We start from the raw sequence: 12,017 nt of genomic DNA on the forward strand, positions 1-12,017 counted from the left end.
GGGACGGGGGCTGGCGAAAGGGCGAGACGAGACCCCCGGGCTGCCACACCCGGTCAGGTTCTACTCTCGCCTCTTTTGGTGCGGTGCGGGAGAGATGAGGTTGTGTGTGTGGGTCGGGGGGTGTTTGTGCGTGCGTTTTTGTTTCCAGTAACCAAATTTCTTTTGTTCTACAAATTGCCTCAATAGCGTGTCTTTGCCGCGGGCAAACGGGCTCAGCTGAGAACAATTAGCATCACAATGGGCTTTTGGCCTCGCGGGCCGCTTTGTCTCGCGGCGGCCGCCCCGCCGGGGCAGCGCGGAGCGGGGAGGCGACCCGGCCGTAAATCTACCAGCTACAAATTGAGTCCCGGCAGGAGAGGGCCGGGAAGGGCTTGCGGAATTCATGAGGATTCTCTTCTCACCGTGGCATGGGAAGTAGCGCCTTTCCCTCCTGCGCTTTTAGCTGGCCTGACGCTCCCCCGCCTGAGCCGCGCTCAGGGCTGCAGGTTGCGGCTGCTGTCCCCGATGCAGCGCCTGCCCTGGCTAAACTCACCCCGGGGGAGGATGGGCCCCGGACACCCGCACCGCCCCAGGTCCTGGAGCGCTGTACCCCAGGGACGACCTCACCTGGGACACCACACCTCCCGCGGGACGGGACCGGCCGCAGCCCTGCGGGAAAAGACACCTGCAGAGAGAGGGCGGTTTTAAATCTGCGCGCGGGCCTGGACGGGCACACGCCGGTGTGTCCACAGGCGCAGGACCCCGCTGCGCCGCTCTCCATCGCCGCTCCTCCCCCGCAGAAAGCGACCCCGCACTGGGCACGCCGCCCGGAACCCCGAGGAAGCCCCCGCGGGGCCGGCGCTGCGCTCCCCTGCGCGGGTGTGCGCGATTTTGGAACAGCCGGAGAGCCCTCGGTGATAAAAACACGGCTTTGCACACGTCTGGCCTCGACACGCTTTATTTTCCTCTTGTCCTTCTTCTTCAGAAAACCCAAAATTTAGCTGCGGGTACAGACAGCTGGACCACCGTTGCTAAAAATACTCTTATATACAAAATACATATTTGTTACGAAATACAATCAATAAATACCGATAGCGACAAATTAATATAATTTACCGTTAACGAGTACAAAACCGTGATTTGTTTTTGTCCGCCCACTCCCGCTGCGCTCTTCAGCCGAGCGGGACGGGACGAGGTGGGGGTGAGCTGGGCTCCCGCCGCCCCCCGGCGCTCAGCGCGGGGAGCCCCCGCTCCGCCCCGCCGGCTCTTTGAAGGCCACAAGCGGGGGGACAGTGGCCGGGCGGCGGGCTCAGAGGAAGGCGGGGAAGGCGGCGGGGCCGCGGCGCAGGGCGGCTGGCGGTGGGGCCGCAGGGCAGGGCGAGTCCCAGGGCCCGGGGGAGGCGGTGGCGGGGGGTGGCGGCGGCGCAGGGGGCTCGGGCAGGTTCTGCTCGGCCAGGCGGAGGCTCTGTGTGAGCGCCCAAATGTAGTTGTGGGCGAAGCGGAGCGTCTCGATCTTGGTGAGCTTGGCGTCGTCGGGGAAGGTGGGCAGGACGCTGCGGAGCGCGTCCAGGGCGGAGTTGAGGTGGTGCATGCGGTTCCTCTCTCGGTCATTCGCCTTCATGCGCCGGCTCCTCTTCTGCTTGCTGAGCAGCCCTTCGCTCCGCGCCTTGCCGCGGCCCCGTCGCGCCTTCCCCTTCCTGCGGGCCGCCGTCTCCCGCGGGGCCAGGGCGGTGCGGGCCGGCGAGGTTCCCCGGCTGCCCGCGGAGCCTCCTCCGGCCGCCGAGGAGGGGTCCCCGGCGCCACCGAAATACGGCTGCCCTTCGTCCGGCGAGCGGTCGCTCTGCGGGGCCATCCTGCGAAGCCAAACCCGCGTTGGCCGGCCCGGGAGAGCCCTCTCTCCCGCGGCTGTGTCTGCTGAGCCCGGCGAGGCTGCGGGGCAGAAGAGCGGCTCTGGCTGCGCGCCCCGCGCCGCTGCCCCCTCCCTGCGGTCCCTCGAGTGCGGGCAGGAGAGGTTGCGCAGCCGGCACACGACTGCCGTTAAGCCACTATATATAGGGCCGACAGACAATGGGGATTTCCCGGCCGGGCGGCGTGTGCGCCCCCCCCGCCCGCACCCACCCCTTGGCACGCTTTTATCTTATCAGCCCGACGGGAGCGTGCCGGCCCCGGCACCGCCCGCTGCCCCGGCGCCGCCACGCGAGACCCCGTTGGCTTCCACGCCGCGTCGTGCCGCGCCGGGACCCCCCGCCCCTGCCCCTGCCCGCCCCTCTCCCCCGGCTCGGCCCCACCCCGCCAGCCCTCCCCGGGACGGGACCCCCGAGCCGAGCCTCCGACCCCACACGGGGGGGCTGCACCACGGCCGGGCCGGCCGCACTCTCTGGGGCTCGGCCGGGGTGCAGTGCGGGTCGGGGCGGGGTGCAGGGCCCCGGCGGTGACAAGTGGACAGCTCTCCAGCACTCGGCTGCGGAACGCGGGGAAGGGCCGGGCCCCGGAGTGGTCGGGGACGCACCGGCGGGCCAGGCGCAGTATCCTCCGGTGCCAAACGTGAGGATCCAACCGGCACCATTCCGGCTCCGCTCCCCTCGGCACAGCCACAACGACTTCCCGCTGCTCCGGCGCCGCGGGGCACTCCCGGGACATCCCAGAAGGCAACGAGGAGACCCCGCCGCCTCTCGTCACCCTTCTCCTCGCCCCTGAAGCACCGGGAACATCCCCGCGTCCCCCGCGCATCGACGGGCGGAGCTGTGGGTGCTGCCCTGCAGACGGCGAGCGCCAGCACTGGAGAGGTTGGGACGCCGTGCTCCAGCCCCCACCTGCGTCGTGGCTTTGCTCCCCCAAGGAAAACAGAGACTGGATCCCGCGGGGGAAGGGTCCTCCCAAGGCCCGAGGCCACCCTCGCCCCGCCGGCCCGGCGCTGGGCCCGGGGGCAGCCGCGCTGCCGCCTGAGCTCAGTGCGCAAAACGTGCCGGGGACTTTTGCGCACCTGCATCGGCGGGCGGCGGGGGCGGCCCGGGCCAGGGCCACCTTTCCCCGGCGGAGGGCGAGGGACGGGGGACAGTGGGGCCGGGCTCCCCTTGCACCGCACGGCGCCCCCGGGGGTGCGGGCAGGGCCGCCGAGAGGGCGCAGCAGCGGCGGGGCCGGAGTCCCCCCTCTCCTTCACCAAAGTGGCGCGGCGGATTCCGCTCGGGGATCCCTGAGCCGGGAGCGGCCGGAGCAGCCCAGCTGGGCCGCGGCGGGGCGAGGGGCATCTGTCACGGCCCGGTCCGGTCCCCGGCCCCACAGACTGGCCTTGGCCCGAGCCGTGCGCGGCAGTGCCCGGCTGTGCGCTCTGCCTCTCCAGGAGCGCGGCGCGGCGGGTGGACAGCCCCACTGGGAGGGCGGGGGAGCGGTGCCGAGGGGGGCCGGCCACCGCGCCTGCTCGGGCGCCCCTTCTCGAGGGGCGGCTCGGAGGGCAGTGGAGGATGAATAGGAAGGGCCCGGCGGGGTTGGGGGTTTTTTTTGTGCCTGTGCAATTGGATGACAAAAAAATCTGGCGAGCGAGTTTCCAAGCCTCAGACTGCCCACTTCAAACGTCCTTCAAACAAAAGCTGAAGAGGAAAAGAAAGCCCCACCTGGTACCGCTGTTTGCTAAAATAATAATAAATAGATTTCGTTTAATAAATAATTACAAGAGATTGTAAAGTGGAGTGCTTTGGGAAGCATTAATCATGGGGCTAGGGACAGACATCACCTGCTGGCAAACAAGACAACTTTATTGTTAAATCACCTTCCCACTGCCACTTTCCGATAACTCCCTCCCGTCGCCACAAAGCCCGGCCGGGGATGTTTACTCATAGTTAGCATAACAAGCACCATATTACCACGAACGTGATAAAAACCTGCGGGGGCAACGCTGCGGGCTCCCGCTCACACCTGGCCGGGCCGCCCGGTGCGGAGCTGGCACCCAACGGCCCTTCCAGGAGGGGCCCTGCTGCCGTTTACATTGGCCTGGTTTATGCTACTTTATAACAGGTTTACTGCAATCCCTATCTCCCGGCCCTATTTGTCTTATTTTATTGAAAACATATGGTAACCAGAGCGGCCCCGGCGCATCCCTCGCCTGCCAGGCGTCGGGAACGTTTGGCGAGCCGGGGCTCGGCCGCAGCTCGTCCGCCCGCCCGCCGGGGGCTGTTTGCTCGGGAGAGGGGACGGCAGATAAGGCTGAGTCCTCTCTCGATGCTGGGGGTGACCCCAGGGCCCGTGGGCCGCCGGCCACTTCGCGCCCTCCATCTACCTCGGGGTCCCCGGTGCGCACCCACGGGCCCGGCGATGCGTCGCTGGCAGCGGCGGGCGCACGGCGGAGGCACCTGTCCCGGGGCCACCCCGTCCTTCCCCTGCTCCCCCCGGGCGGGCTGCTTAGGAGGTACCGTGATTTGCGGTGCCATATGTCGGGCGGGTCGGCGGAGCAGCTGCTGCCCCGGCCGTACCTACCCGGCGCATAATACCTGGGAGCCGCAGCCCCGCGTCCCCCTTTGAGAGGGCAGCGCGGCGGGGCTGGGCCCGCGCCGCTGTTTTGTGACTTTATTGTGGCGCCCAACAGATGCACGCCGGCCCCTCCTGCCCCTCGCCCCGGTGAGAGCGCGCTGCTCGGGACACAAGGAGCACAGATGCCAGGCGCAAGGTGCACCAGATGCCCCGCTTTGTGAATTCAAACAATATTTCTCCCTTCCTCCCCGCCTCCCTCCTTTTCCTACGAGAGTGAGAGAAGAAGGCGCGCAAAAAGAAAAAAAAATACATATAGGTTAAAGAAAAAAAAAAAAACGAGAGAGGAAAGGCGAGCCCCCACAAGAGGAGGCTGGAGCGCGTTCCCCAGAGCCGCCCGACAGAGCGCACGGGCGGGCGCAGAGGCGCGGGTCCTGGAAGGGAGTCGGGCACGGGCAGGGGCCAGGAATGCCCCCCGGGACGGGAAGTCATTCATTACCTGGTGAGAACCGAGCTGAGCACAGCGGAGCACGGTCCGTCCCTTTAAGGGGCTGCTGAGCGGTGAGAAGTCCCAGAGTGCGCCAGTATGAGCARTCCTCAGCACCGGTTACCCCATCGTGCATCAAAATGCCCGAAGGCTGGAGCACCCCTGCTGTGTCTCAGAGCTGGGGGTGTTCAGCCTGGAGAAGAGAAGGCTCCAGGGAGACGAGATCTTAGAGCCCCTTCCAGTGCCTAAGGGGGCTCCAAGAAAGCTGGAGAGGGACTGGGGACAAGGGCATGGAGTGACAGGATAAAGGGGAATGGCTTCACACTGACAAGGGACAGAGTTAGACGGGATTTTAGGAAGAAATTCTTCCCTGTGAGGGTGGTGAGGCTTTGGCACAGGGGACCCAGAGAAGCTGTGGCTGCCCCTGGATCCCTGGCAGTGTCCCAGGCCAGGCTGGACAGGGCTTGGAGCACCCTGGGTTAGTGGAAGATGTCCTTTCCCACAATGGGGGAGTGGAACTGAATGTTCTTTAGCAATCCTTCCAATCCAAACCATTCTATAATTCTATGATTCTGTGCAAGGAGAAATAAGCCCTGGGTATGAGGGATGGTGTCACTTCACCAGAAGAGGAGAAGCCCTGATGAAAAGCCCAAGAGTTTTCATTGTTCAATCCTACTCTGCAACAAACCTCCTCTCCATGCTCATGTGCCCTTAAAACAGCCTGACAGCTTCACAAGGCTGCAAGAGCAGACAGCTCTGAGACATTTTGGATCAGAATGCAGCAACATTGAGCATAGCAAAAACCTGGATTATCTCTGGATAGAAGAGATGAAAGGAAAAGAAATATACCATGGAGAGGAAAGGGAAGGAACAACTGACAATTTGGGCACTGGTCTATGATGCCTACAGGTGGGTCCTGTGAAACCTGTTACCTTAAAATATTTATTCAGCCATCCAAGAGGGAGAAAGATGGTTCTCACTTCTCTGGGAGCCAGTTTCCTCCCATCCTTCCCAGCTCTGACAAGCTTGCTCCTCTCCCCATTTGTGGCGAGTGGCTCCTTGCCCCAGCCTGTCTCACCTGCCAGAAAAAACAGGGTTTCCCCCCCACCCTGATGGCAGCCTGCGCAGACAGGGTGGATTACACATCTCCCTCACTTAGATTTTCCGAGTTTTTTAAACATTACACCAAGTTTCTGGTGGGATCTGGCAGAATCCACCACTCAGCACTCAGACTTCACCAGCTGGCAGTGGTCAACTTCAGCAGCTACCAGCTGGACAACACACACTTGAGGCTTCAGCATTCATATCAACTCTCCTTCAGCCACCACTGAGTAATTACAGACCATGGATATGCCCAGACTGCCACCTTCCTGACCAGCCCTTCATTCCTAGAAGGATAAAAATACAACTTCAGGCATTTTGATGCATGATGAGGTTGTAAGCACGACAGGCTGGTCATATGGACTCTCTCTGAAAATCCTCATTGCCCAGCTGCCCGTCAAACAGACAGATGGTGCTTGCTGGCCTCCAAAATCAATTAAAGATGTTCTTTCCTCCCTTGATTGAGAGGCTCTACCGGCAGACTTTGAACATAACAGAATGCACCAGAACTGGCTTTCGAGAAGCAGAAAAGTTGCTAAAAGCCAGGAGTTTGGAAGGAAGTGCCCTGTCCGCTCTGGGAAAAAGGGCAGAGGGACTCAGGCCACTCACTCCTCTACAAATCTGCATCAAAGCCCTCAGCGTGAGACACAGCAAGATGGGATGGCTTAACCCTTTCCTTGCCAGCTGAAGCTGGTGCTGGGTTGCTGTCACCACAAGATGTGTCTGGTGTGGTGCAGGAGTCACGGCTCAAGCCAAACTGCCAGAAGTTGTGGTTGTGGATATTTTGCCCACTGGCCCCAGGTCCTTACTGGTGACCAGTTCATGATCCTCCCATGGCCATTTCAGCTGTGCCATCTACGTCTGGCAGCCTACAGAGCTGTGATGAGTGGCTCATGGGGTTGAATGTGCTTGCAGCCCCCCCAGCAATACCCGTACTCCCCGTGCATGACCCCATCACCCCCCTGACCAGTCCTGTGCCAGCCTGGTCCCTTCCCATCTCCTCCCTCCTTTCAGTCTCAGGAAGCATCATCCCTTCCTCTGTTCCAGCTTTGCCATCCCCTTTTTTCCTTTCCCCATCCCAGCTTTCCCCAGCCGTCCCTGCCCATCTGCACACAGCCGATGCTGCTACTCCTCTCCCAGCCCCAGTCTCAACCCTTCGCCCAGCACTGAGCTCCAAATTCCTAACCTTTGAACTGGAGCCTTCTCCTGCCCTGCACTACTGCAGTGCTGAGGAGGAGAAAATTTTATATCCAGATGGGAGCATTTTCTTCCCCAAGTCCAGGTGTGTTATCAACCTTTGGGGAGCCCAAAAGCAGCACAGCCCCTCCTGGCAGCCATGCGAAGGTGAGCACCCAGCCTGACGCCTGTATCTCAATAATAAATTACACGTTTGCAACCATTTTTTTTTTTTTTTACAAAATTCCGTGTATTTTCACGCGAAACACTGCAAGTGTAAGCCAGAATTTTTGCCGCAGCCCAGTTCTGCAAGACAAGCTACCACGAGCCTGTGTATGTGATTTTGGTGAGCCACAATTTAAAAACCCATGCCAACAGGTTCCAGCGGGAGAAAGGCAACACTCTCAAGGTAGGTAACAGCAGGGGAAGCTCGAAGCACTCGCCACCTGCGTGCAGCCGGAGCATTGTCACCATCTGCCCCAGCTGCGGGAGGGGAGCGCCGGAGCAGCCCTGCCCGCGCAGCTGGGCTTCAGCACGGCCTGGGGGGATGCTCCAGCCCGGTCCCAAAGGGTCCCAGCAGCTTCCCCGCTTTTATCAGCCCCTGTCGCTCCAACAGCTCCCGGTACCGGGGTTTTTCGGGGGACTGTGGCTCCAGCAAAGCTCCCGTGCTCAGGGAAGCATTATCTGACATCCTCTCCTCATCTGACATCCCCTCGCTCCGGGGGCTACACGTCCCTCCCCCAGCTCTTCAGCGCAATCCCCACCGTTTTCCACCATCATTTAAGTTTCTGAAGTAATTTCTTTGCTTTTTTTTCTTTTTTTTTTTTAAAGCAAACCATCTACCATATGTTCTCCCCTGAAAGGGGTAATTGTTAACAGATCATTAAAACACCGTGGCGAGTGCTCTGAGATTCCTTCCCTCAGTCTTACGCATTATCCCGTCTCTGTCACCCTTTCAATGCGGCTTTGAGGGCTCTGCTTTTCTAACTTCCTTCTCGGGGGGGAAAAAAAAAGAAGAGAGAAAGAGCCACTAAAATGACCCTCTTCACAGCTCTCCTCCTTGCTTTTCAATGTCTTTTGCGACACCCAGCAATAATTGGGGTGGGGGGCTGGCGTGCCGCTGCTGCCGTCACCAGGCTGGGGGTGGCAGGGCCACATCCTGCCCCGTTCAGGGGGTGTCACGGTCACGATGGCAGGATGAGGAGTGACAAGGGTGCTGCAGGCACCCTGTGGGTGCTGACAGCCCCTCCTTCCGCTGCTGGGAAACGGGATGCTGTTTGAGGGGTTTGGATGTTTCACCTCCCTTTCCTGGAGAATTAACACTGTTTTAGGAAACACCAAGGGATGGGAAGCTGGGACCATCAGGGGATGGACCACTTGTACCTGAGCCTGGTCTCAGCTCAGTGGAGCACAGACACAGCACAGGAACCTTCCCAGTCCCAGAGGGAAGAGGTGGTGAGGCAGCTGTCCCAGTCAGCAAAACCTGGTTATATTTGAGAAAAACACAGCAGCTTCAAAGCCCTGCACCAAATTTCTCTGAGCACCAATATTCCACAGCAGCTCAGCAGCTTTGCCAGTGCCTGTATGGAGCTGCAAGGACCTCAGGGGGCTCCTTCTTCACCTGACACCCCATTTTCCCTGGTTCTTGCCCTTCAGCCAGCAGGTTTTCTCCATCACCCCCTAAACCTCTTAGGGTGTTATGGTTATTTTCACCCAGGAAAGTGTAGCCTCAAGCTGGAGGAAGTGGTGCTACTCCTGCTTTGCTCCAGCCCAGATCCCACTGCAGAGGCCCTGAGCATCCTGGGAACACTGGCAAAGCAACCCTCAGCTGGTGCCAGGAGCTCCTTTTTCTTCCCCAGGCAAAACCTCCCATCCCAGAACCTGTGCTGCCGACCCACAGGGAATCTCCAAGCAAGGCTGAGCACCCAGTTCAGCACCCAGTGCCCACAAGTGTGAGGCTGTTCTGTCCTGGTGTGCACATCTCAAGCAGCTCCTCTCCCTCTCCCTCTCCCTCTCCCCCTCAGCTTTTAGCCCTTCATCAGGAACACAATATTCCACAGAAAGGAAGTGCCTCTTTCAGAGGAGAGTGCTGGAAACAGACAGGGCTCCCATTTTCCTGAGGGATTTCACAGCTGCCTTTGCAGAGTGCTCCTGCAGGGCAAAATCAGAGCTGCAGAGACAGACATTGGGCCAGGAGCTGAATCCAAAGGCAAACAGGAGATGGAGCTGTGTCAGTTTTAGGCAGCTGGTGGGACTGAATGTCGTTTTGACAAGAGAAACAGCAGCGTTGCTCTCCCACTGCAGGTGAAGATGCCGCACTCTCCGCTCCCCCAAAAGGCACAGACATTAAATGAGGATGCAAAACCAAAGCAATTTCACCTCGAGGTCCAGCTGATCTCCCTGGCCCAGCACAGCCCACAGCACCCCAGCAAAAGGCAGCACCTGCCCTCTGCAGTCGAACACCCACCACATTATTTCTTAGGAAAAAGCAGTTCCTGAACCCACACAAGAACCTTTGAATAATCAGCTGGTGCAGCAAAGTCGTGGATGCTGGGAGGTCCTAGTGAAAAAAAGACCTTTAGGAACACAAATGTACAAAACAACTTTTAGCTACATCGGTTTTAGATTTTAAACACTTAGATTTTAGATTTTTCCCCATCAAGGGAATTTAGCTCATCCCACCTCCAAGGAGTGTTTTCCAGGAGAAGCTGTGATCAGCAGCTGTATCCCGAGTGTCCCTCTATGCCTCGTGAACAGATGATAATCACGGCAGAGGTTTGGGGCTGTTGAGGGGTTTCCTTGGAAGCTCTACCTGCACAAAGGAGCTTCTTGAGGCAGAGCAGGGAAAGCGCCGCTGGAGAAACCCCGATGCCGTATGGATGCGCTGAGCAGAGATTGAATTCCCGGCAAGCAGAGATTTAATCAGCAGTATGGCATATCCGCACCACCAGAGGGAGATCTGCTCGGCATTTCTCCTCTGGATCCGTGCTAATTAACGATTTTGATCAAGTATCAGCAGCGGCATATACTGTGCATGATGCTCAGCCAGGCACTCAGCTCGCCAGGGTGCATCACCCCAGTGCTCTGCCAAGTCTTTGCCTCTGTGGGCTCCAATTACTTGAAATAAAGAGGGAAATCTCCTTTTCTAGCTGAATGGTGATGGAAAGCAGTAGCACACGAAGGATGAACCGCTGGCAGCTCACAGTTGTCACAGCACTTTAAAATTACATCCACAGTTCTGGGAGTTTGCAGAGTTGCCTCAGTCCTTTAAACAGCAGCCAAGGAGCATTTTCTTAAATCAGGTTAAGGATGCATATGTGAGGAGCAGCCCAGGGGTGGCTGTTCCTGACAGAAGCACAGGGATCGAATTAGAGCAGCATTCTTCACCCATTTGAGGTCAATTTTCTCGTCAGCTCTCTGGAGAAGGCAGCTGAGCAGAGAAATGCTGCATCCCTCTCCTCCAGCCACCTCCCAACAGGCATCACCCCTCCCTCCAGACACAGTGGGCCTGTGAAGCCAAGAGTTCATTTCCTCAGATCTGAGGGAAGGGCCTATCGTTTTTGAATCAATGGTTTATTAAACAAAATCACACAGGGTTTACTTTGTGGTTGTCAGGTTGACACCACTCCCACCCAAACACTGGGAAGGACAGTGAGCACTAGGGATGGCTGAAAATTCAGTACAACCCACAAATTTTCTTGCCAAAGGAGAATTGCTCTTGGCTATCTCCCAAATATTCTCCCCATTTCATTTAATCTACCTAAACTTTAACCACTCTTCTGTCTTCTCCTGCTTTCCTCAATATCTCGTATTTCAAACCACCGCAACATTTACAAGGCACTATCAGTAAGAAAAAAAAAATACTGTCATCAAAGGAGAATTACCTTTATTATTCTCACCTTTCCAGCCCACTCTCCATCACAAACCAACTTCAGCTTCCATCTTCCCATCCTTCCCCAGCAGCCAGCTCCATCTTCCTAAGCTGCCCCTCCTTTTCCCCTTCCTCTCTTTGCACACAAATCCACCCCTGAAACACACCTCGCTTCTGAACTTACCAGAATGCATTATTCAAGGCAGAGACCAGGAAAGTTTGGGTGATGAGGATAAAGTGCAATTCAATAGGTAGTAGCCAATGTGCAGGGCCTAACGCTAGAGTGTGCTGTGCAGGAAATAACCTCGCACTGTCCTCTCTGCACTGGGATCTCTCTCCCTTAGAACAATCAGGAGCCCCAAAGAACTGGGTGAGTCCTTTTTGGCTCCTGGAAATGCATGAAGCTTCCTCAGAAATTCTTGGTGAAGGCAAAAAGTTAAGCAGCAAACTCTGAATTTTGAACAAAATATAAAAAAAATGCCAGACATGAAAATTAAAAAAAAAAACCCCAACAACAACCACAAAAAAAAAAGCAGCAAGGAGAGAGTAATATCAGATATTGCTCTGTTTTTCTTATTGGAGTGTTAAGAAAAGCAGAGATTTAGATTCAGGATAAAAACCTGCTTTATTCTCATCCTGACTTTGGTTTAATTTTAATATTATGATATTAAAGGTTTTGCATTTTGCCTGCAGGCCTGGCTGAGGCTGGAGAGACCGCAGAAAAACGCTCAGGAAAAAAAAAAAAAAAAAAAAAAAAAAAAAAAAAAAACAAAAAAAAAACAAAACCAGAGCACTTGGTGAACTAAGAGAAGCAAGGGAGGCACAGATGTTCAGTGACTCTCCAAAAATCCCAGGCAGGCAGCACCCAAGTCAGAATCACAGCTCCAGCTACTCTACCTTTTGAGGGACATGAGAAAATAAAAAACATTTTAAACAAAATC

The 12,017-nt window shown here is 57.3% G+C and overlaps 1 protein-coding gene across 1 annotated transcript; it reads right to left on the reverse strand.

Annotated features, from left to right (window-relative positions):
• Positions 1–1,288: 1,288 nt before the first annotated feature.
• NEUROG3 (neurogenin 3) lies at positions 1,289–1,831 on the reverse strand. Its single transcript, XM_057373770.1, has one exon. It carries the CDS (start codon positions 1,829–1,831, stop codon positions 1,289–1,291), a length of 543 nt encoding a protein of 180 aa, XP_057229753.1.
• Positions 1,832–12,017: the final 10,186 nt, after the last annotated feature.

The sequence above is a fragment of the Malurus melanocephalus genome, unplaced genomic scaffold (assembly GCF_030028575.1).
Source record: "Malurus melanocephalus ecotype Western Australia unplaced genomic scaffold, MMel_1.1 scaffold_207, whole genome shotgun sequence".
Taxonomy (NCBI): Eukaryota; Metazoa; Chordata; class Aves; order Passeriformes; family Maluridae; genus Malurus; species Malurus melanocephalus.